This window comes from Plecotus auritus (assembly GCF_963455305.1).
Source record: "Plecotus auritus genome assembly, chromosome: 5".
Lineage (NCBI taxonomy): Eukaryota > Metazoa > Chordata > Mammalia > Chiroptera > Vespertilionidae > Plecotus > Plecotus auritus.
Window position 1 is genome coordinate 10,467,566 of NC_137776.1, and position 24,080 is coordinate 10,491,645.

The 24,080-nt window shown below is 44.3% G+C and overlaps 1 protein-coding gene across 1 annotated transcript; it reads left to right on the forward strand.

Annotated features, from left to right (window-relative positions):
• Positions 1-16,715: 16,715 nt before the first annotated feature.
• On the forward strand, positions 16,716-16,871 carry LOC308248975 (large ribosomal subunit protein eL39-like; the record flags this gene model as incomplete). The annotated part of the gene is made up of 1 exon (XM_080669487.1): positions 16,716-16,871. One exon carries the CDS (start codon positions 16,716-16,718, stop codon positions 16,869-16,871), a length of 156 nt encoding a protein of 51 aa, XP_080525613.1.
• Positions 16,872-24,080: the final 7,209 nt, after the last annotated feature.

Consider the following 24,080-nt stretch of genomic DNA (forward strand, 5'->3'; position numbering starts at 1 on the left):
TGGGCTTGTGACGCCCTGTGACGCCCTTGCTCTAAGACACTAACCCAAGCTAGTTTTCTGAGCCTTATCTATAAATTAGAGAAAATATTATCTGTTGGAGGATTAAGGAATATATATATACACACATACAGGGTGGGGTAAAAGTAGGTTGACAGTTGTAAACCTTTTGCCCCATCCTGTATATATTCTTAGATTTAATGGCTATCTATTTAGCTATCTATTTAATTATATAGATAGCGAAATAGAGACACCTATATGCATATATATGTTTATATCACCTTTTTGGTGATATAATATATATATATATATATACATATATATATCCTATCTAATAAAAGAGTAATATGCAAATTAACCATCACTCCGTGACACCAAACAGCCACGCCCACCGACCACGCCCACTAGCCAATCAGGAGCAAATATGCAAATAAATCCAACCAAGATGGCTACGGCCACAGAGAGCAGGAGGGAGGCTTTGGTTTCCCCAGCAATGGAGGAAGCCAAGCTTTCCGCCTGCCCTTGCTGGCCTATGCCTCCACTCAAGGGTACAAAGTTTCAATGATAGAAGATACATAAATCCAAACAGAAATGGTGGCAGCCACGAGCTGGAAAGAGCAGGAAGCTAGGGTTGCCCACAGCGATGGAGGAAGCCAAGCTTTCCGCACACCCTGGCTGGCCCAGGCCTCTGCTTAAGGCTACAAAGTTTCAATTATAGAAGATACATAAATCCCAACAGAAATGGCTGCCACCACGGAGCAAGCAGAAGGCTTGGCTCTGCTCCAGGCTACAAAGTTTCAATTGTAGAAGATAAATAAACCCCAGATACCAGGGCCTCCGCTTGGGTCACCAGGGGGCGTGGCCAGCCTGCAAATCACCAAATCCCCCTCGCCCAGGCCGCCCCATGCCCCAAGGGAACCCTCACCCTGATCCGGGACACCCTTTAGGGCAAACCAGCTGGCCCACACCCGTGCACCAGGCCTCTATCCTATCTAATAAATGAGTAATATGCAGATTGACCATCACTCCAACACACAAGATGATTGCCCCCATGTGGTCAAAGATGGCCGCCCCCATGTGGACACAAGATGGCCAGCAAGGGAGGGCAGTTGGGAGGGATCAGGCCTTCAAGGGAGGGCAGTTGGGGGGGACCAGGCCTGCAGGGGAAGGCAGTTAGGGGAAAACAGGCTGTCAGGGGAGTAGTTAGGCATCAATCAGGCTGGCAGGGGAGTGGTTAGGGGGTGATCAGGTTGGCAGGCAGAAGCGGTTAGGGGCAATCAGGAAGGCAGGCAGGCAAGCAGTTGGGAGCCAGCAGTCCTGGATTGTGAGAGGGATGTCCGACTGCCCGTTTAAGCCCGATCCCACCAGTGGGATCAGGCTTAAGAGTTAATTCACTTATAATTCCTCTTTGGTATACACTTTGTCACCAGTGGGATTGGGCTTAAACGGGCAATCGGACATCCCTCGAGGGGTCCCAGATTGGAGAGGGTGCAGGCTGGGCTGAAGGACACCATCCCCCCCCCCCCCGCACGAATTTTGTGCACCGGGCCTCTAGTATATATATAAAATGTAATTGTGCTGCTGTGCATATAAGGCCTTTAGATGGCAGAGTCTTTTGGTAGTAATGCAAATGAAAATAGCAGAATCTGAGTTCCTTTGCATCTAATTCCAGCTACTTGTAGCTGCAAATCAACAGTAGCAATACCTACTGCCATCCTCTGCGTGAAAAGCTGGCTCTTCCCTCACTGCTCACCATGTCCCCGCAGCAACAAGGCCAGCTCCTGGCTCTGAGTCCAGATAGACAAAACACTGCTTATGAAGTCTCCCTCACTGGAAACATTTGGGGTTTACCTTGTGGGACTACTTCAGGGACTTACCTTGGAGATGGGCAGGTATGATATCAAGAGGATTCCCCCTTAGTAATGCATTATCTCCCGGCCAATGCTCAGGTTATTTCAACATATACGCAACTGGTGCATTGTGGGTACTGGCCAATCAGAATAGATACTGACAAGTATAATCCAGTGGTAAATGCTGCTGAATAACAGCCCCTTATCAATGATCAAGTCTCCATTGAGGCCAACTTAGAAGTTTAGCTCATTTTAGAGATAACTTTTGTGCCATATTTACCTTACAAAGTCTTCCAGGTCCGAATCTGTCTGAGTGATTTAGTCAAGCTGTTCTTAGCCTGGAATTCTTGGGTCCACAGGTGTTTGTGGCTTTCTTCTCCGGGTCTTTGAGTCCTCCACCATCATTTTAAATGTTGTCATTCCTTACTGGTGATAATGAAAAAACATTAATAGAAGTGCATCCTGGCTCTTCTGTATGACCACTTTATGTGCATTTGAGTTCTGCAACACTAACTCTGTGCTCACATCCTGATGTTTACAAAAGTGTTGAACTTTAAAAATAATTAAATTAATTGGGGTGACATTGGTTAATAAGATTATATAGGTTTCAAGTGACCATCTCTATGATACATGATCTGTATATTGCATTGTGTGCCCATACATTGAACTTTTTAATGTAGCATGGATGAGGGTCCTTGGCTGGAGGCCCTTGGATTTATTGTCTGGTGCCCGTGGTTAATCTATTTGAAACCTGCTCCAATCCATCCTCTCACCCATGACAGGGTTGCCAGTCTCCCACTGTCCTTCACCTCTCACTCTTCTAGCAGCGGGGACTCGCATCACATGCAGAGTCATGGATTTGGGAGCTTAAACGAACTCGGGAAGCCCTGTGGTCCAGCCTTCTGAGTGCTGAGTGACTGGTTGAATTCTCACAGCTGTTAGTGAAGGGTTTGCAATCCCATGCATCTACTGCTCTGCAATCCTGCCACCTGGTTTTTCATGCCTGGACAGCTGTAATCCTTCCTTTCTCTGTTGGACTTGAATCTACCTCCTTAGAACGGACTTAAAACCACTGGTTCTCATTCTAAACTCGAGCCATACCACACAAGTATAATTATCCTCTGAGGAGGTATGTACTGTAAGCAACAAGTTATTTAACTTTATTTTCTGGTGGGGTATGGGTCTTATCAAAAGTCTGCAGCTTTCTTCTAAGGTTGTATTAAGAATATAGGGACAGATTTGTATATTAGAACAGGAACTACATTTTTGAAAGTGGAACCCTTGGTGAAAAGTACTAGGGGAAATCCCCTGCTTAAAAAAAGATTCATTTGTCAATATAAACAATCATTTAACATAAATTTGCATATCTGATTTTTAAAAGAGAGTTTTTCTATTAAAAATTTACAATTGTATTAATACTTAATTTTTAAATTTATTTTTGAATAGATAATATCTTTGTATTGTTCAAAGGCAATAAAACATAAAAAGGTACCCAAGTAAAGTCTCACTCCCATTTCTATCTGTCATATGCCCAGTCCTTACCTTCTCATCCCATAAATAATTTCAGGATTTTCTTTTAAAAATATATATATATCTTTATTGATTTCAGAGAGGAAGGGAGAGGGAGAGAGAGAGAGAAACATCAATGATGAGAGAGAATCATTGATTGGCTGCCTCCTGCACACCCCCTACTGGAGATCAAGGCTGCAACCTGGGCATATGCCCTTGGCTGGAATCGAACCAGGGACCCTTCAGTCTATAGGCCGACACTCTATCCACTGAGCCAAACTGGCTAGGGCATTTCAGGGTTTCTTAATGCAGGTACAAATACAAACATGTGCGTGCATTGTAAAACAGATATTGCCTGAAGCAAAACGCGTGCACTGTGAAACTCGCATCTCTCATTTGGTCTCATTTTAAATGATTCTGTGCAAGATGCTTGGAAATACTGGTACAGTTCTAGAACGGGAATAACTATAAACTTTGTGAACTGGATACTTGTAAATAGTAGTAATTGAATTACCAATAAAGACTTTTTTTTTCCTTTTAACCTTTGAGTAATATTTTTGATTTTACTTAATACCTTTTTTTCTGCTTATATAGTAAAAGATGCTCATTGTGGAATATTTGGGAAATGCAAGAACAGATAAAGAGTTAATTCACTTATAATTCCTCTTTGGTATACCCTTTGTCATTATTTCCTGATCTTCCCCTTCTCTTTAAATCAGTTTAACCTCCATGTCTTCCCAATCATTCATCCAGTAAACTTTGTCATTACCAATATCTGTACTTCCACCCAAATCTCAGTTTCAAGCATGCCCCTCCGTCAGACAACCGCCTGCCACCTTTCTATCACACTTCCTCTAGGCCCCTCCCTCCAACAGTCTCCCCTCCCTTCCTCTTTACCCAGCTAGAGTCCCGAGTCATCATAAACTCTCCCTCTTGCACTCACCCTAAACACCCCTGAGTCCTCAGGGCAGAATCTGAACTCTGGTTAATCTCATATGTCTGCTAACGGCATATGTCTGCTAACCACATCTGTACTGGAATTCCTAGTTGTGGCTTGTGGAAAACCATCACTGTTCCAGACTAACCTCAAGCCAATGACCACACCCTGTGACATTTCCCTAGTAAGATCACCCTTTTGTTCTCTTGGACTATCTCCGCCTTCTTTGTCTCCTCAGACCTCTATCACCGTCCACTCTCCTCACTTGCACTCTGTGGTCTCATTTCACCGAGGGAAGTCATCGGAAGAGACTTCCTCTTGCACCACCAAGTCTCCTGCTCCACCTACATTCGACCCTCATTTGCTGCTTTCCCTCCTGGTAGCAATGGGTGAGTCAATGCCTCCTCTGGTGCAGGGACCACCCTGTCAAGGAGTTCACTCCCCGAGCCTCCCTCCCCTCTCCTGCTAAATTAACTTTCCCCTTTCCCTCAGCTCGTTCCCCTGGGCACACAAAACATGTTACAATTTCCCCTTCCTTTAAACAAAACAAAATAAAACACGCCCCCCCCCGCGCCCTTTCCCCCCTTCCCCCCCCCCCCCCCCCCACACACACAGTGCCGGGGTTTAGTCGGGGACTCTGGAGGCTTCTTGTGCAAATGATTTGTTCAGGAATTGCTCTTTGGCTGCAGGACAGGGAAGGGAGGGAGAAGGCAGGCAAAACTGAGGCCACGCCTGTTGTCTCGGCCTGGCCTCCCGGAGTGCTCTGGGGGGGGGGGGGAACACTGTCCTGAGTTCCACTCCACGAGAGGCATCCATCCCCCCTCACCCTCCACCCTTGGCTAAGAGCTGCCATCCCCCCTCACCCTCCACCCTTGGCTAAGAGCTGCCCCAGGTGAGGGACCTTAACTTCCAGGCACCACCAGTGGTCAAGGACAAGCCAATTTTATCAACAGTTTCAGGTCTGTGAGAAATGGGCTTGGCCAAGTGCAAGATTGTGATGAACTCTGTTAATTATAAGAAAGGTGACTCATTCTTCCAGTAATTGAACAGCGCTGTCTGTAGAAGAGTAGGTGGTTTACCTCCTCCGGCCCTTGGCACTGATGCCTTAGCTCTGGATTCCCTGGAAGTGCCACACCTACTCACCAGGCTCCCCACCCCCCTTTTTCTGCTCCTGTGTTTAGTAAGTAAGGGGTTACAGTTTCTGGAAAGGAAAATGAGACCGGCTTCATGGCAGGAAGAGAACACAGGTGGGTGCTGAGCAGACTCCCTCCCACAGCCCAGCCCCCTCCCTCGGGCACACCTTTGCTCAGATGTCTCACGCCCATGGGCAGGCGGGACGGTGTTAAAGTCCCTTCCAGAGGCTCGCTTCTCGCTCACCCACAGCCACGCCACCTGCTTTTACAGGCCCTGAAGCCAGAAGTAAACCTGGCCCCTTTCCAGCCCCACCTTTCTATTTAGGAGCATGGAGTTTTAGAATTCTGAACTTATTTATCACTCTTAAATATATATATATACACACACACACACACACACACACACACACTAGAGGCCCGATGCACAAAGATTTGTGCAAGAATGGGCCTTCCTTGCCCTGGCTGCCGGCAGCACCTTCGCTCTGGCCAGAGCCGCCTTTCTGCCTTCCCACACTGCCCAGAGGCCCAGAGTAGCTGCCCCTCCCCCAGCTGCTTGGTGCCTGTGTATGCAAATTAACCCACCATCTTTGTTGGGTTACTTTGCATACTCACTTCTGATTGGTTGGTAGGCATCGAGAAGGTATGGTCAATTAGCATGTTACTCTTTTATTAGGTAGATATATATAATTTCAGATAGGAAGGGAGAGGGAGAGATAGAAACATCGATGATGAGAGAGAATCATTGATTGGCTGCCTCCTACACACCCTCTATTGGGGATTGAGCCCACAACCTGAGCATGTGCCCTTGACCTGGAATTGAACCATGACCTCCTGGTTCATAGGTCAATGCTCAACCACTGAGCCACGCTGGCTGGACTGAACTTATCACTCTTTTCCCTCTTGTTGTTCACACTTTTCTTTATTTTTAATTTTTCAATTACAGTTTACATTTGATATTTTTGTGTATTAGTTTCAGATGTAACAGCAGAGTGGTTAGAAAGTCGTGTACTTTAGAGAGGGGTCCCCTGATGTTTCAAACACCGACCTGGCCCCATACATGGTTATAACGATGTTATTGACTACATTCCCTATGCTGTAACCTGCATCTGTGTGTTCAGACTTTTGTTTCATGTGTATATGTGTCTTTTCTTTCTCATTTCATTGTAAATGTCGTTTTAAATTTCCTATTTCCTTTATTTGGAAATGTAATGTAAGAACGTTGTCAAAAAAAAATTAAAACAGTGCAAAAGGATGCATGGGGAAAGTAAATTTCATGCTGACCCCTTTCCCCCAAACCTGCAGTTCCTTCCACAGAGGTAATGATCATCTTCAGTGTTTTGACTATCCCTTCAGAGACTTCACAAAAGAAGAAATAAAAGTGGAAAATAAAATTATGACAAGATGTTCAGTCTTCTTAGTAACTCCACAAAACAAGTTCAAACAATGGGACACTCTCTGGTTAATAAAAATGAAAGAAAAAGAGATGTGGGGAACGGGCACTTATAAGTATGACTGGTAACATAAATTGTGCAGCCTTCCAGGAAAAGCAATTTCACACCTCTCAAAAAAAATGGAATCGTACAGCCCTATGACAGAGCAATCCGCTCCTCTTCCAGAAATGTTGTCTTCAGAATAGCCATGTTTACAAAAACACACGTCCAGTTGAACAGGGGCATGACTAATTAAAACCGACAAGCTTCATAATGCTAGACCAGCTAGGAATGAAAAGAACGAATTAGGACTCTGTGTAGGGACCTGGAAAGATGCCTGTCATATCGGGATAGGTAAACCACATAAACATATGGTCTGCAGCTTGCTTTCTTTAGATACATAGTGTGCAAAGCCATGTAGATGTATCTCCCAGTTAGGGTCCAGGTAGAGATGGGAAGCACACCTGTCCCTCAAAGGGAACAGCCCTCTAGACCAGGGGTGGGGGACGTCTGGCCTACGGTCGGATAAGACCCACGGCATCCTTTGGTCTGGCCCTGCCACGGCAACCAGGCGGGTCTTGAAATTCAATACATCTAGGAGCTTTTTTAAAATCACAACATACATTTATAATAAGTGAACGATAAGACTACATATCCAAATAGCCCTTGGCAGGAAAAAGGTTCCCCACCCCTGCTCCCGGTGAGGGAGAGCACCCAAGGAAGAAAGGCACCTGGAAGGCTCCTCCCACCCGCTGGTGGGTACTCAGAGCCGGTGGCAGAAGATGTGGCTGCGCCCCCTGGTGGCGGGGAAGTTCCCTGGGGTGTCATGAGCCAGAGCTTGTCAACAGTCAACCAGGGGGAGCTGGGGCCAGAGGCCGCGCCTGGCCTGCTGACTCAATCCCCTGGAGGGCGAGCCCCTCTGAGTCCTGTGAGCTGAGGCCCTGCCTTCGGGGCGGGAAGACAAGCACCCGACTCAGGAAGGGAGGCCCCTTCACCTGCTCCGCCCTGCACCATCCCTCTAGCGCCCTCTACTAACAAAGCCTAAAATTGTGCTAGCTGGCAGAGGGAATTTTAAAAAATTTTTTTAGCCCTAACTGGTTTGGCGCAGTGGATAGAGCGTCGGCTTGCGGCTTGCGGACTGAAAGGTCCCAGGTTCGATTCTATCAAGGGCATGTACCTTGGTTGCGGGCACATCCCCAGTAGGAGGTGTGCAGGAGGCAGCTGATGGATGTTTCTCTCTCATCGATGTTTCTAACTCTCTATCCCTCTCCTTTCCTCCCTGTAAAAAAGCAATAAAATATATTTAAAAAAATTTTTTTTAAAGTTTGTGTCTTTATTGCCCAGCGGGTGTGGCTCAGTTGGTTGAGTGTTGACCCATGAACCAATAGGTCAGGGCACGTGCCTGGGTTGCAGGCTTGGTCCCCAGTGGGGGGTGTGCAGGAGGCAGCCAATCAATGATTCTTTCTCATCATTGATGTTTCTATCTCTCTCTCTCTGAAATCAATACAAATTTTTTTTTTTAAAAAAAGAATGAATCTTGTCCACAGTAAACAGAGGTACTTTACAAAAATGCATGTATAGACCTGTGACTATAACCTAAAATTGTCTTCTAGATATGGGGATACTAGCAAAGAGCCCTTCCCCTCACCCTTCCTCTTCTCCCTCCTCCACCGCCTCAGTGACTGAGTACAGGAGTACATCTAGCTCCAACAGGTGGATTAGCAAAGACTCCCAGAAGACAGTCCTTCCTAAAAACTAACAAAAGGGCATTTGTAATTACTCTACTGCCTCTGCTTTTAGTATACTTTGGGCTTTATGACTTGTTTATCCTTGAACTTGTGGCAGTGTTGACTAAAATGCACATACAGAACAATGCTTAGACAGTCAGCTTGTTTAAAGACTTCTGGCACAGATCCCTTCTGTCTGTACTTCCTTCCTCCTCCTCCTCCATCATCTCATAAACAATCGTCGTACTCTGCAAGGCATCAAGTTTAACAATTCCATCCCTCCTCAAAACAAACAAACAATTCCATTCCCCAAATATAACCATTTCAGAAAAAAATACTTGAAGCATGTCACTTTAACTCTCTACTTTTTAACATATGTTTTGGACTTTAAAAAAATGTTTGTATTGATTTTAGAGAGAGGGATAGGGAGATAGAAACATCGATGAATTGGCCATCTCCCACACGCAGCCTACTGGGGATCGAGCCCACAATCCAGGAATGTGTTCTGACTGGGAATCGAACCCACGACCAAGAGTTGGTTCATGGGTCAATACTCAACCACTGAGCCACCTAGGCTGGGCCTGTTGTGCACTTTTAAACATCTAGAAAGACTAGATGTTTCAAATAAGGATTTAAGTTTGGCCAGAATAAACTGTACCCTCAAAACCCAAACCCTTCAGGGAAATTTCTAGAATGAGCCTTGGTTGGAGATGAATTATTTTTAGGATGATACATTGTATTACAAAATTTTTTTTATATCTGAGTCTCATTACACATGAGATTTTTCAATTAGAAAATTAGTAAGTGTGAAAACAATGGGCTACAATTGACAGAAGTTCAAGGTTCCCCTTGTTGAGTTCAGGATATTACCAGAGGAAACAGCGGCACTCCTTCACCAGTGGGAGAGTCCTACTTGCTAGTGCTTCCTCCTGTGGCATTGAAACTGTTATAATTAACCTAGTTATTAATAACAGGAAAGGAGAAAAAAATAACAGGAAAGGAGCAAATATTGTAGGCCTGTCAGCTGGGCAGTTGTCCCAGAAAGTTGCAGCTTTACACTCTCCAGGGGACCACCAGTCTATTCCCCACAGATGGCTGGGGGAAGGGGCTGGACAGGGGGAGAATAGATGCATGCCCTGTAAAGTCTGGGTGACATAGAGAAGGTACTTGTTCGACAGTCACACCCGTGAACAGGGCATTGGCTAGAGTAGGGATGGCCACTGCAAGTGCAGGAAGACTTGAGGTACTTAAGTCCCTGAAAAAAGGAACTCACTCTCGCTCTCATGGCTCTCACATTCCTACACTCAGCCCCACGGCTCGCAGACATGTGGACCCCACGCAGTGGACTAATAGACTGCAACCAGCCCGATGCTGTACCAACATGGAACAGACACTCTGGACATTGGCTTTGCTTTTAGCTCCACTGAATCCTGAGCTATACTTCTTCCAGGACTGGATCAAAGTCAATGGGACTTTGGAAACCCAGGGATATAATTCCATGCCCATAAAAATCCTTCACCCTCCCACGTGAGTCTAAAAAAATTCTTTTTCTTGTGATATTGTAAGGACCCCACCCCCAGCACTCAGTGGGGAAAGGGATACCGCACTTCCACCAATAACAGTACCACTTTGAACATTTAAAGTTGTTTCTTTTGCTATTTAACTTCACATTTATATACAACATGCTTCTATTTCTATTCCTTATTTAACCAATTTTGTCACTTGGGTTCAGTCATTAATTGTGTTCAAATCTCTTATAGTTCTACTGCTTGTCAGTTACTAAGAGAGGTGCATAAATATCTCATACTTTGACTGTGGATTAGTTCTCACTTTTTTCTGATCATTTTTGCTTTATGTCTAATTTGTTTGACAAAATCTCTATATAATAAAGCCTAAGCAACCCTCTGACTGTTCGCCTGGTAGCTATGATGCACAATGACCACCAGGGGGCAGACACTCTGACCAGTAGAGGAGGGAGCCTGATTTCTTGTGGAATCGGCTGTGGGTTAGGTTGCTGCTGGGGCACTGTTGGCTCTGAATCTGCTTCACCTGCACCCTGGACCCAGAGAGGAGGGAGCCCGAGTTGGGGGTGCATCACCGGAGAACCACCCCTCGCAATCCAGGACTCCTTGGGGGATGTCGGAGAGCCAGTTTCGGCCCGATCCCCGCAGGCCAGGCCAAGGGACCCCACCGGGATCGGGCCTAAATAGGCAGTCGGACATCCCTCAAGGGGTCCCAGATTATAGAGGGTGCAGGCTGGACTGAGGGACAACCCCCCACCCCCGTGCATGAATTTCGTGCACCAGGCCTCTAGTAAGCTATAAGAAACACCTTGTAATTAAACCCCAAGATTATTAGCTCCTCTGGTTCAAACAGCCCCTCTGTTCAAACTTATCATAAGGGACATGATAAGTTACTTTCAAGGCCACATTCTTGTGTCCACCTCCTCCCTGCTGTTTTTACAACTCAATGATAATTTGCACCAAGGAGTCTCTCTAGTTAGTAGAAAGTTACTTTCCCTCCTCCCCTTCAAACAAGCCTCTGTTGAACTCTTCATAACTTTTGCTCTAAGAATGTTTTACAGGCTTTGAAAAAATACTAGTAAGACACCTCCCTAGGACATCTGCCTGGACTGTCTCCTGAAAAACAAAGTCAACTTTAGCCCCAAATCCCCCTTGTTACCTAGCAACAGCAACCATTAACCTCTAAAAGGGGAAGCCACTTTTTGTTTCTTGCCCTTGTGTCACTTAGCAATGCACTGGTCCTTTCCCTTCTGGGAAAGTAAAATAAACTTCCTCTCTGAATCATATATATATGATTGATTTCAGAAAGGAAGGTAGAGAGAGATATAAACATCAATGATGAGAGCGAATCATTGATTGGCTGCCTCCTGCATGCCCTCCCCCCCGCCCCCGGGGATCAAACCTGCAACCGGGGCATGTGCCCCGACCGACCCCAGAAATCAAACTGTGACCTCCTGGTTCATGGGGCAACACTCAACCACCAAGCCATGCTGGTCGGGCTGGGCTCTCTTCTTTTAATTGTGAATTATTTCACAGCCCATGTCCCTGGCCAAACCCTAACAGTAATTATTGATATAATTGGGTTTAAATATAATATTTTTTTAGTTGTTTTTATTTGTGGTGCCAGTTTACTTTTGTTCACTTCCTTGACTTCCTTTACTTTAGGTGAATTAAGTAATTTTTGAAAAAAGCCTATCTTACCTTTACTAGCTAGTTAATTATACATTCTTTTAGCTTTAGTAATTGATTTCAAACTGCACTGTGTGATAATGTAGACACTAACCATATGTCTGTTTAAAATAGCTTTATTGAGGTATAACTGATAAACAACAAATGGCACATACTTAAAGTTCATAATTTGATACCTTTTAACATATATATACATTCCTGTGAAACCACCACCTCAATTAAGATAATTTGACCTCCAAAATATGCCTTACGCCCTTGTTGATCCTGCCTTCCTGTTCCTCTCCACCCCTGCTTCTTTTAGGCATTTAGTGCTATAAAGTTTCCCTAAGAACGGCTTCATTTTGATATGTTTTGCTTTTATTTTAATTCAGTTCAGATTACTACTTACCTAATTTCCTTTTGATTTCTATCTTTTTGACTCATGGATTATTTATAAGTAAGATACCTCCCAAGGTATCCAGACATCTGCCTGGACTGTCTATGTATTGGGGATTTTCCGGACATTTTTCTGTTGTCCAGGCCAATAAAAAATTCCTGGGCCCATGACATCGGATATCCTATTATCCAGAGTAGGAATTATATTCAAGAACCACAGGTATTTTATGCCAGTGGTCATGGCCACAGTGAATTCCACCAGAGGGCAGCATTCAACATTTGAAAATTCTGTTCAAAAATTCTCTGATTCAGTCAAGCAGATGGGGCCAAGGCAGATGAGGAGAGAAAGGAGAAGCTGGCGAATGGACCCTGCTCAGGATTAGTCCTTAAAGGAAGTAGTGGTGAAGGAGGCTGGGATATAATTCAGGGAGAAAGTTGACAAAAATTTTAATTCTCATTATGATCCATTACACATATACACATTTACATATACACATACACACAAACATGATGCCTATGGACAAAGGGGTTGCTGCTGAATTTCATATTTCTTACTATTTTTGGTGTTTTCAAAATTGTCTGAGGTGTGTAAATCCTATATAATAAAAGGGTAATATGCAAATGGACCCTAAAGGTGGAACTACCGGTCACTATGATGCGCACTGACCGCCAGAGGGCAGATGCTCAACTCAGGAGCTGCCCCCTGGTGGTCAGTGCGCTCCCACAGGGGGAGTTCCGCTCAGCCACAAGCCAGGCTGACGGCTGTGAGCGCAGTGGCGGTGGCGGGAGCCTCTCTCACCTCCTTGGCAGCACTAAGGATGTCCGATTGTGGCTTAGGCCAGCTTCCCCTGGGGAGAGGGACTAAGCCACCAGGTGGACATCCTCCGAGGGCTCCTGGGCTGCCAGAGGGATGTCTGACTGCCAGCTTAGGCCTGATCCCCTGGGGGGCGGGCTTAAGCTGGCAGGTGGACATCCTCCAAGGGGTCCCGGACTGTGAGAAGGTGCAGGCCAGGCTGAGGGACACCCTTCCACCCCCCTAGTGCATGGATTTTAGTGCATCAGGCCTCCAGGACTTTTATAATCAGAAAAAAACTTCAATGATCAACATTTTGAATGAGGCTGTTAAGATTTCATTATTTGATGTGAGTGGAAGAAGGACAGGAATCTGGACAGGGTTCCTAGTCAGAAATAGTGACTGTGTCTGATTTGGCTGAAACACCCATTTGTGGGGTAGGCGGATGGAGGGAAGCTGAGGTCCAGGGTGGGTGAGGGAGACCCCCATCCTTATCTGGTAAGGGGCCAGAGAAGACAGATGTACTGTAGTCAAAAGGCTTCAGACCTTTGACAGATTTTTTTTTGCCCTAAATTAACTGAGGCCATTTTGAAATAAATTTTGAACTGGCATATTTGGTTAATAAATGCAAGCAATTTGGAGCAGAATAAAGATACTCATGACAAACTCGTTTTAATTATTTGACAACGAAAGGAATTTAGAATCCCCTAGGTTGGAGAGGAGGAATGTCTATTTGCAGTTAACTTAAACCAATGGGCCTTGGCTTTTTCAACAACCTTAAGCTTTCCTTCCCTTAGGAAAAATACCAGAAACAGCTACCAAGAAATGAATGGTGAAATATGGGAGTAGAGGTAAGAAAATGAAATCAGTGAATAAATCTTGAATGCTCACCTAGATCTCTTTTGGACATGTTCTTCCCTCTGAATTAAAATACAAAGAGTGATAAAAAACAAATAAGAAGAATGGAGTGACATGATTTTTCAGTGGGAAAAAGAAAGCTGAAAAAGTGTCAGTTATTTCTACCCTCCACTTAAATCTTTATGGCCTTTAAATTTCTTCATCAGATACTTAACCTTTTGAAGTCTTTTCATTGTGACTTTTTAAAAAAATATATTTTATTGATTTTTTACAGAGAGGAAGGAAGAGGGAGAGAGAGTTAGAAACATTGATGAGAGAGAAACATCAATCAGCTGCCTCCTGCACACCCCCTACTGGGGATGTGCCCGCAACCAAGGTACATGCCGTTGACTGGAATCGAACCTGGGACCCTTGAGTCCGCAGGCCGATGCTCTATCCACTGAGCCAAACCGGTTAGGGCTCATTGTTACTTTTCTTGGAAAAAAATTTTTTTCAATCTAATCTACCAGGCCTAGAAAATTAGATGAAATGAGTCTACCAGGCCTAGAAAATTAGATGAAATGAGTCATATGGGGGTTTTCCAATATTACATAAATACTGAAGATTGCACAATTGTTAATATGCAGCTTGAATCATCATTGGCTTTTAGACATTTTTTGTCACATTTTTCTTCTCCTAACCGAGTTCCTTACCCTGGTAAAATGCAAGCAATTTCCTTCACAAGAACACAGGCTGGTCTTATTTACTTGTTCATTGGTTGTCTCTTCTGGCTTCATCCTGGCTCAGAAGGACAGAAGTTAGAATTGGGAGTTTTGGGTATGTTGCCTGGGAAACATTAAAAAGAGGCATTTTGAATTCTCATCAAACAACTTGTACATAATTTTGGGAACAGCCTGTTGGCAAATGGAGAATAGCTATAGGGTCCTGACTGTGTGTGAGAAGAACTTGGAAAAAAGAGACATCCTCGGCTGGAGTAGTCAGGGGGAACTTCCTGGAGGAGGTGGCCAGTGCTGTGTGGACTCACTCTTTGGAGTTTCACATGGAAAGAGTATTCCAATCTGAGACAACAAATACAAGGGGGACAGAGAAGAAAATGCTGGGTGGAACAGCATGATGTTATCAGGAACCTAAGGGTGAGCTGGCGCTGAGATGCTTTGGAAAAGAGAAGATGTGGAATGTCGCTTGGAGCACATGGGGAACTTGCTGTATTGGAAGGAATATGCCTTGAATCCATGGGGTGTCACTTACAGTTTCTAAAGGTTATTTACGAGATAATTTCAGGGAGTAGTAACTTGCTCTCCGAGTGTAAGAGGCACTTAAACTTTTATTCTCTTGACTCTTCTGAAATGCATTTCTCCTCCATTGTTAGGGATCTTCATCTAATTTCTGTATTTTGTTGCCTGATTTGACTTTTACTCTTTGATGAATAACAAACCTTGTTAGGAGTCTAGAAACGCCTATCAGCTTACTTCTTTCTAATATGGTTCCTCCTTAATTCTCCGGTCTCTTGGCCTGGTTGTGCTTTGGGTTCATTTGCTTTCCCTTAGTAATGACTTCCTTAAGCTTCCCTTCCTCCCTGGATTGACCATTTTCACCCTTTTCATGCAAGGAAATCCTCCCAGGTCAGGTGTCACTGGTGATGGGCAACCAATACCCCATTGTCTGCGGCACCTAAGAAAGCATTTGCTCTTGCATTGTCAGAGTCCAACTGGGACAACACATCGGATCCACAACGCTAAGGCTAGGGTAGCTGAGGTACCAGAAAGGTCCCTATTTAGGGAATTGTTCATTTGTCATATTCAGCAGCAACTCAACCAGAAGAGTCTCCAACTTGATAAAAATATCTACCAGAAACCTAAGTTAAAATGTCATAGCTATTAGAAAAACTTTGTAAGTATTCTCATTAAACTAAAAGACATGGTAAAGCTGTCTGTTATTGATCCTATTGTTCCACACTGTTCTGAAGGCCTGGCCAATTTAATAAGTTAGACCACTTAACAAGTTAATTTAACATGTCCATCTGGTGTGGTGAGGGCAGCTTACTTGTGAAGTTGGCCAGGTAAGGCCTCTTTAATTGCCCATGTCTGGGCCTGAAAAACCACACATAGGATTGTGGCTTGGAGCCAGACTCTCACCATCATCCTTTGATATTTCAGAGCTCCAGGGAGAAACATAGGCGACCCCATCATGGACATGAATGGGTCAGACACTGAGGGACTGTATCAAGAACCAAGTAATTAGTTGGAGGTCATAATCAGTATCACTCCAAATAAGATGATTAGACCTGCCTGGAGGATTGCACATAACCTCAAGCCCCAATGATTGTCAAATGAGAAAAAGAGGTTCGATAGTCCCTCTGAGTCTACTTTAGAGATCCAGGAGGCTTTTACCTAAGCCTGGTGATAGATTGTTTTACTTTGCCAGTTCCACTGGTCCAGGTGTAACACAAATTGTTGGCAATCCACATTGGCTCACAGTAGGAAGTCAAGGGTTTTGCAGGCATCCAACACCACTTGGGCCCAGAAACTGAGGATGATGTGTTGCGCCTCCAAAGCTGGAGTAGGGCCACGAATGACAGCAAAGACATTGTGCACAACCCCTTCCAATGGAATATCCTGACAGTGGAAATACTTACTTGGGGTTGGTAATGCCCCCGGCAATGTTCCCGAGTAACCAGGGTCCCCCTCGTTTTTGGAGTTCTCATCTTACTCGGTGTAGTGCGATATGATCAATGGATAGGACTGTTTTGAATATTTGGAAGTCTCTTATTAGTGCCCTGGATATATGTGTTACATTGCTAGAAGGAAGGCAGGGGAAAGCCTGTGTTCCCTAAAGAAATAACACTCTAGCTCTTTCTCCGCCATCGAGGTGCGTGCGTTCGCTTCTCCTTCACCATGTCTTCCCACAAGACTTTCAGGATCAAGAGGTTCCTGGCCAAGAAACAAAAGCAGAATTGGCCCATTTCCCAATGGATTCGGATGAAAACTGGTAATAAAATCAGGTATAACTCGAAGAGGAGACATTGGAGAAGAACCAAACTGGACCTATGAGAAATCACACATGAGAGATGACTCACATATTTATGCTGTATGCAGGTTGCCTACACCTTTAAATTATTGAAAAGATGCTACTGTCTGGACAGTTGGGGCATTTTAATTGAAGAATTAATGGACTTGTGATTTTGCTCTGTTGATTATTTTCCCCCTGCAATAGTAGGATGGTTCAGTAATAAATGTGTGAGACCTAAAAAAAAAAAAAAAAAAAAAAAAGGAAGGAAGAACACTCTAAAGGGGCACACACAGCACCGAGAGTGTAAGAATTATTGCTACCATGGGAGTCCACCAGCCAGTAGTCACTCCCAGAGGGCAGAATCCTTGAATGGACGTGTAAATCTGTGTATGGCAGGGGCAGGTATAGGGGAGGAGAAGGCCTTCACTCTTGAGGGTCAAAATAGCCCCAAAGGTGTATCCCAGGCCCCTTTGTTCAGATGTTCCAGTTGCCCAGTCTCCGGACAGGAGCAAGTTGGCACCTTGGAAAGCATTTGCATTGTCAGAGTCCAACTGGGGCAACATATTGGATCCAGATCGCTAAGGCTGGGGTAGCTCAGGTACCAGAAAGGTCCCTCTTTAGTATTCAGCCGCAACTCAATCAGATGTTTATTTACAGAGATGAGTAGTGGATGACACATCCAGGAGTTTGTCCAATACAGGGCAGGGGCCGCTTCCTGGGATTGGAAGTGAGTGAATTTGATGATGTACAAGTCACACAGCCTATGGGAGAGAGAGGGGAGATTTAGGTCCCTTCCCACAACCAAGCTCACAGGTCTGAAGGTGCTCACATCCTCACAATTGGAGGGACATCTCCCCATCAGCTGTAGGTGGGCAATCTGTTCTGTACCCTGAGCAAGAACTACACCTTTCACCCACCCTCCAGAGGCGTGAACCTTTATCATATATTGATGGGGAAAATGAGACATTTTGGGGGGCTAGCAATCTGAATCTGTGCCATTAACCTAATGCACATTCTTATTAGCCTATAGTCTAGCCACTGCCCCTTTAATTGTCTGGTCCTGCAAGACATGTTTACTCCCATTTTAGAGAGGCCATAAACTATCCCCAGACGGAGTTATCAGTGCTGGTGCCAGGCCAGGCCTTTAGTTGTGATCTCAAGGCCCCAGCACGTGGGGCTCTTTAAGAACTTGCAAAGGGGACTGGAAAAACCCTTATTTGGGAGACAAAGAACTGGAAAAAATATAAATAGAGAAAGCTTCCTCCATGTTTTTGCTTGGAATTTGAGAAATCTCTGAGCCCACTGGTGTAATAAACAATGTAACTCCATTTCTCCGGGCGATGCTTGGTTTTTCTCTGGTCTTCTGTAACAATATGTTTGAATGAATGAATGTCCTGACTAGAATCCTGGAAAAAAAATTGAAACCCTAAATGAAAAAAGAGCACATCATCATGCACTCATTAAATATTTGAACTGAGAAATGAAGAGATTATCTTCTCTTCTGTTTGGAGCGATTTTGACCCTCAAGAGTGAAGGCCTTCTCCTCCCTTATACCAGCCACTGCCATACACAGATTTACAAGTCCATTCAATGACTCTGCCCTCTGGGAGTGACTTCTGGCTGGTAGCAATGATTCTTTCACTCCCATTTAGCTAAATTGAGCAATCCAGATCTCAAGGCAACCCCATCATGGACACGAATGGGTCAGACATTGAGGTAATTCGTCAGAGGTCATAATCAGTTCACTCTAAATAAGAGGCCTGTAGGTATTCGCAACCAATGCCATACTGACTAAACATGATTTGCTGAGTATAAGTGATGTGCGGAGCTGTGATGAATAAAAGTAACTTCCAGTAAATGAAAAGCATTGTCATCTGGAAACTATGTGCTTTATTGGAGCCCCACCCTCTCATGCTGATTGGCTATTTTAACATAAAAAAATTTCAGTTGTGCTCATTTGACTTCCTTTATATTCTTTAGTGAGAGATGCAGCCAGCAGTTCTCAACGACCTTTCTTGGCGAGAACACATCCAGAAAGAACCATCTGTATTTGCCCACTGGTAAGACTTATTTAGAATTTTGGGAAGAACCAATTTGTTTCTGGAATTGTCTAGGCTGGAGACCACTGGGAAATCCAAATAGCACTCTTCTTTGAACTGAATATATATAAATTACACATTTCTCTGGTGACTACCTGAAAGCTCATTTGGGTCCTTGCAGCTTCCCGGGTACAGATCTTGTTCCTGGCTCAGCCCTTTCCCCTCAGCTCTGCCTTTTCTGCCGGGGTGGCTGGATGTCTCAGCGTATTCATGGTCACAACTTACTAATGAGAAACAGCTTTAAGTTTTGAGCTTCGAACACCCTACTTTCTTAGTCATGGTGATTAATTCTCTCTCTCTCACTTCCTTACTGTTTAAATAATTAACAAGATAAAAATATCCAGAACAATATTATAGAAAACGCAGGGCAAGGAAGTCCTGCGGAGCCTCCCCTTACGGCTGGACCACGCGGGGTTGTCTGAGGTCTGCTAGCGGAGCGTGGCCTGCCACCAGCCTGCAGGCAGAGTACATGACTGGGCAGACCTGGCAAGCACAGGCTGATCGAGGGCTGGGCCTTGTACACTCCCAAGTGGGAACACTGTCAGGTTAGGTTTTCAGAACGAGTCTTTCAATTAATACTATTCATTTCAAAAGAAGACGCAAATTTCTCTTAGAAAATCAAGTGACAGTGTGTCACTTTGGAGGTACTGATCCACGGTGTTGAAGGAGCTGGAGTGCAGGGGAAATGTCCCAGAGGCTCCTTACACTATCTTCATAATTTTGGATTCTTTTTGCTTTTTGCTTTTCCGGTTGGGTGTTTTTTGCTTCTTCGTATTTCAAATCTTTTACTTGATTCTTGGGAGCCTCTAGTCTGCTGTTGGATCTCTGTATATTATTCTTTTTTTTTTTTTAATATATTTTATTGATTTTTTACAGAGAGGAAGGGAGAGGGATAGAGAGTTAGAAACATCGATGAGAGAGACATCGATCAGCTGCCTCCTGCACACCTCCCACTGGGGATGTGCCCGCAACCAAGGTACGTGCCCTTGACCGGAATCGAACCTGGGACCTTTCAGTCCGCAGGCCGACGCTCTATCCACTGAGCCAAACGGGTTTCGGCTGTATATTATTCTTTATTTCAGTCAGTGTATGCTTAATTTCTGATTGGTCCTTTTTCATATCCCTGACTTCTAGGGGCCTGCCTGTTTATTGTTCTCATTCTATGCTTTTCTGCGACACTTTTCATTTTACCAACACAGCGTGGAGATTGTTCCAGGTCATAACCTTTCTTCTTCTTTTTTTAATTTATTTTTTATTTTTTTTATTTTATTATTTTTTAAAATATATTTTATTGATTTTGTACAGAGAGGAAGGGAGAGGGATAGAGAGCTAGAAACATCGATGAGAGAGAAACATCGACCAGTTGCCTCCTGCACACCTCCCACGGGGGATGTGCCCGCAACCAATGTACATGCCCTTGACTGGAATCGAACCCGGGACCCTTCAGTCCACAGGCCGACGCTCTATCCACTGAGCCAAACCGGTTTCGGCTCTTCTTCTTTTTTTAAAAATTTAAATTCTTTATTGTTGAAAGTATTACGTATGTCTCTCTGGCCTGCCTTTTGACTCTTTTCATGGTCCAGCTTTTGAACAGAAGCTCTTACCTCTAATACATGAATGAATGAATGTTCAGTCGATCATTTTTTCCCTTAGGGTTAGCACTTTTTGTGTCCTCTCAGGAATTCGAACGACCAGGAGTTCGACTGCTTGCTATGATGTGTGCTGACCACCAGGGGGTGGCATGGAACAAAGGAAGGCCCCAGCTGGCAGCTGGCAGCTGAGGGAAGGAAGGCCCCAATCAGCCCTGATCGCCGGCAGGCCTAGGAACCCTACCCATGCATGAATTTCTTGCACCGGGCCTCTAGTTTATTTTAAAGATCACCGTTTTCTTCACTTCATTGCAGTGCCATCTTTATCCATTATCTGGTGACATTATATGAGAGACACTTTTTAAAAAAAGTAATAGACTTAATTTTTTTAAGAATAGTTTTAGCTTTACAGACAAATTGAGCCAAAAGTAGAGTTCCTATATGCTCCTCTCCTCAAACTTTCTTCTATTATTAACATCTTGCAAGTGTGGTGCATTTGTTCAAACTGATGAGCCAATATTGACTCATTATTATTATGAACTGAAGTCTATAGTTTACATTAGGTTCTCTCTTGGTACTGCACAGTTATATTGCTTTTGCCAAGCGAAAAATATCATATATACATCATTACAGTGTCGTGCAGAATAGTTTCACTGCTCTAAAAATTCCCTGTGTTTCTAACATCTGGCAACCATTGATCTTTTTACTGTCTCTGTAGTTTTGCCTTTTCCAGAATGTCATAAAGTTGGAATCATATGACATATAGCCTTTTTATACTGGCTTCTTTCACTGAGTAATATGCTTTTATTTTTTTAATTTTTATTGTTCAGATTATTACAGATGTTCCTCTTTTTTCCCCCCATAGCTCCCCTCCACCCAGTTCCCACCCCACTCCAGGCCTTCCCCACCCCGCCACTGACCTCCTCCATAGGCCTAAGCTCTTTGTCCAATCTCTCCCCGCACCCCCACAACCCCTTCCCCCCGAGAATTGTCAGTCTGCTCCCTTTCCATGCCCCTGATTCTATTACATTCACCAGTCTGTTCTGTTCATCAGGTTTTTTTATTCATTTGATTTTTAGGTTCACTTGTTGATAGATATGTATTTGTTGTCACTTTGTTGTTCATAATTTTTTATCTTTACCTTTTTCTTCTTCCTCCTCTTCTTAAAGAATACTCTTCAGCATTTCATATAATACTGGTTTGGTGGTGATGAACTCCTTTAGCTTTTTCTTGTCTGTGAAGCTCTTTATCTGACCTTCAATTCTAAATGATAACTTTGCTGGGTAGAGTAATATTGGTTGTAGGTTCTTGCTATTTATCACTTTATATATTTCTTGCCACTCCCTTCTGGCCTACACAGTTTCTGTTGAGAAATCAGCTGACAATCGTATGGGTGCTCCCTTGTAGGTAACTAACTGTTTTTCTCTTGCTGCTTTTAATATTCTCTCTTTGTCTTTTGCCCTTGGCATTTTAATTATGATGTGTTTTGGTGTGGTCCTCTTTGGATTCCTCTGGTTTGGTGTTTTCTGTGCGCTTCCTGGACTTGTAAATGTATTTCTTTCACCAGGTGGGGGAAGTTTTCTATCATTATTTCTTCAAATAGGTTTTCAATATCTTGCTCTCTCTCTTCCTCTGGCACCCCCATAATTCGGATGTTGGTACGCTTGAAGTTGTCCCAGAGGCTCCTTACAGTATCTTCATATTTTTGGATTCTTTTTTCTTTTTGCTTTTCCGGTTGGGTGTTTTTTGCTTCTTCGTATTTCAAATCTTTTACTTGATTCTTGGGAGCCTCTAGTCTGCTGTTGAATCTCTGTGTATTATTCTTTATTTCAGTCAGTGTATGCTTAATTTCTGATTGGTCCTTTTTCATATCCTTGAGGGTCTCACTAAATTTCACAGAGGTTTCCAGAAGATTGTTGAGTAACCTTATAACCATGGTTTTGAACTCCATATTCAGTTCTTTGCTTTCATCCATTTCTTTCATTTGTGACTTATTTTTTTGTCTCTGCATTTTGGCTGCTTCCTTGTGTTTGTTTCTATGTACTGGGTAGCTGCTAAGTCTCCTTGAGTTGATAGAATGGCCTTGTACAGTAGGTGTCCTATAGGGCCCAGTGGCTCAGCCTCCCCAGTCACCTGAGGTGGATGCTCTTGGTATACCCTTTTGTGGGCTGCGAGTACAGTCTTGTTGTAGTTGACCCTTGATTGCTGTTGGTATCACTGGGAGGAACTGACCTCCAGGCCAATTGGCTGTGATGACAAGCTGTGTCTACACTGGAAGATCTGTTGTGCAGGAGACACCTTTACAGGGTAGGACTTGCTTCAGTGGGGCTTTTGTGCTCCCTGAGTCTGCCCCTTGAGTGTGTCTCTTATGGATGTGAAGAGCTGTAATCTGGTATAGTCTCACTCTGACCACTGGGTACACTGGCTCTTGGGTCTCCAAGGAGGTGCAAGGTCAGCCATTGTCTGGGGCCACCCAGCAGGAGCTACAGAGACATCTTCAGACTCCTCCTCTTTATATGGGGTTTGAAAGTGCCCAGACGAGGCCCAGCTCTGAAGCAAGGCAGGCTGCTGCTGCTGGGCCTTCTTTTGGAAGCTGTGGGGCTCTCTGACCCAGCTGCAGTTTGACAGGTTTTAGGTGAAAGCCAGGCTGTTCATATGCAAAAGCTCATGCCCACAGCTTGGGTGAGGTTGTAAAATGGGTGGGGTGGGGTCTCTGGGAACCACCAGGGTGGAGTAAACAGCAGTGGCTGCCAGTCAGCTCTGCACCAGAGAGGTCCCTGGGTCTCCGCATCTTGTGCCCTCGTGCAGAAACAATGATCACTGTGAGCATCTCTGAGAGAAAGCCACCTTCGTGTTCCTGTCCCGATGCCAGACAGCCCAGTTTCTCCCCATATGTGTCTGGGTCCCGCAGAGTCTCGCCCGGAACTGGAGTTCAGAGCAAGCGGGAGCTTGTATCTCTCTTCCGATGAAAAGAGCAGCACATCCAGGTGCCAGCACTTTCCACGCCTCCACACCTCTTATCAGTCTCATTGCACTTTCTTCACCTCTCTAGTTGGGGAACTTCCACTCAGCCAGCTTTCCCGCGGTTCTGGGTGGTGGTTGTTCTGCCTTTTAGTTGTAATTTTGCTGTGGTTGTGAGAGGCAACAAGTATAGGTGTTTACCTATGCTGCAATCTTGGTTCTCTCTGAGTAATATGCTTTTAAGGCTCCTCCATATCTACTCATGGCTTGATAGTTCATTATTTTTAGTGCTGAATAACATTCCATGGTATGGATGTACCATAGTTTGTCACTCACCTATTGGAAGACATCTTGGTTGCTTCCAAGTTTTGGCAATTATGAGTTATGATAAAGCTGCTATAAACATTCATGTGCAGGTTTTTGTGTGTGGACATAAGTTTTCAACTCATTTGGGCAAATATCTAGGAGCATGATTTCTGGATTATATGGCCAGAGTATGTTTTATTGTGTAAGAAATTATCAAACTGTCCTACAGAGTGGCTATACCATTTTTCATTCCCACCAGCAAACAGTGAGAGTTCCAGTTGCTCCTCATTCTCAC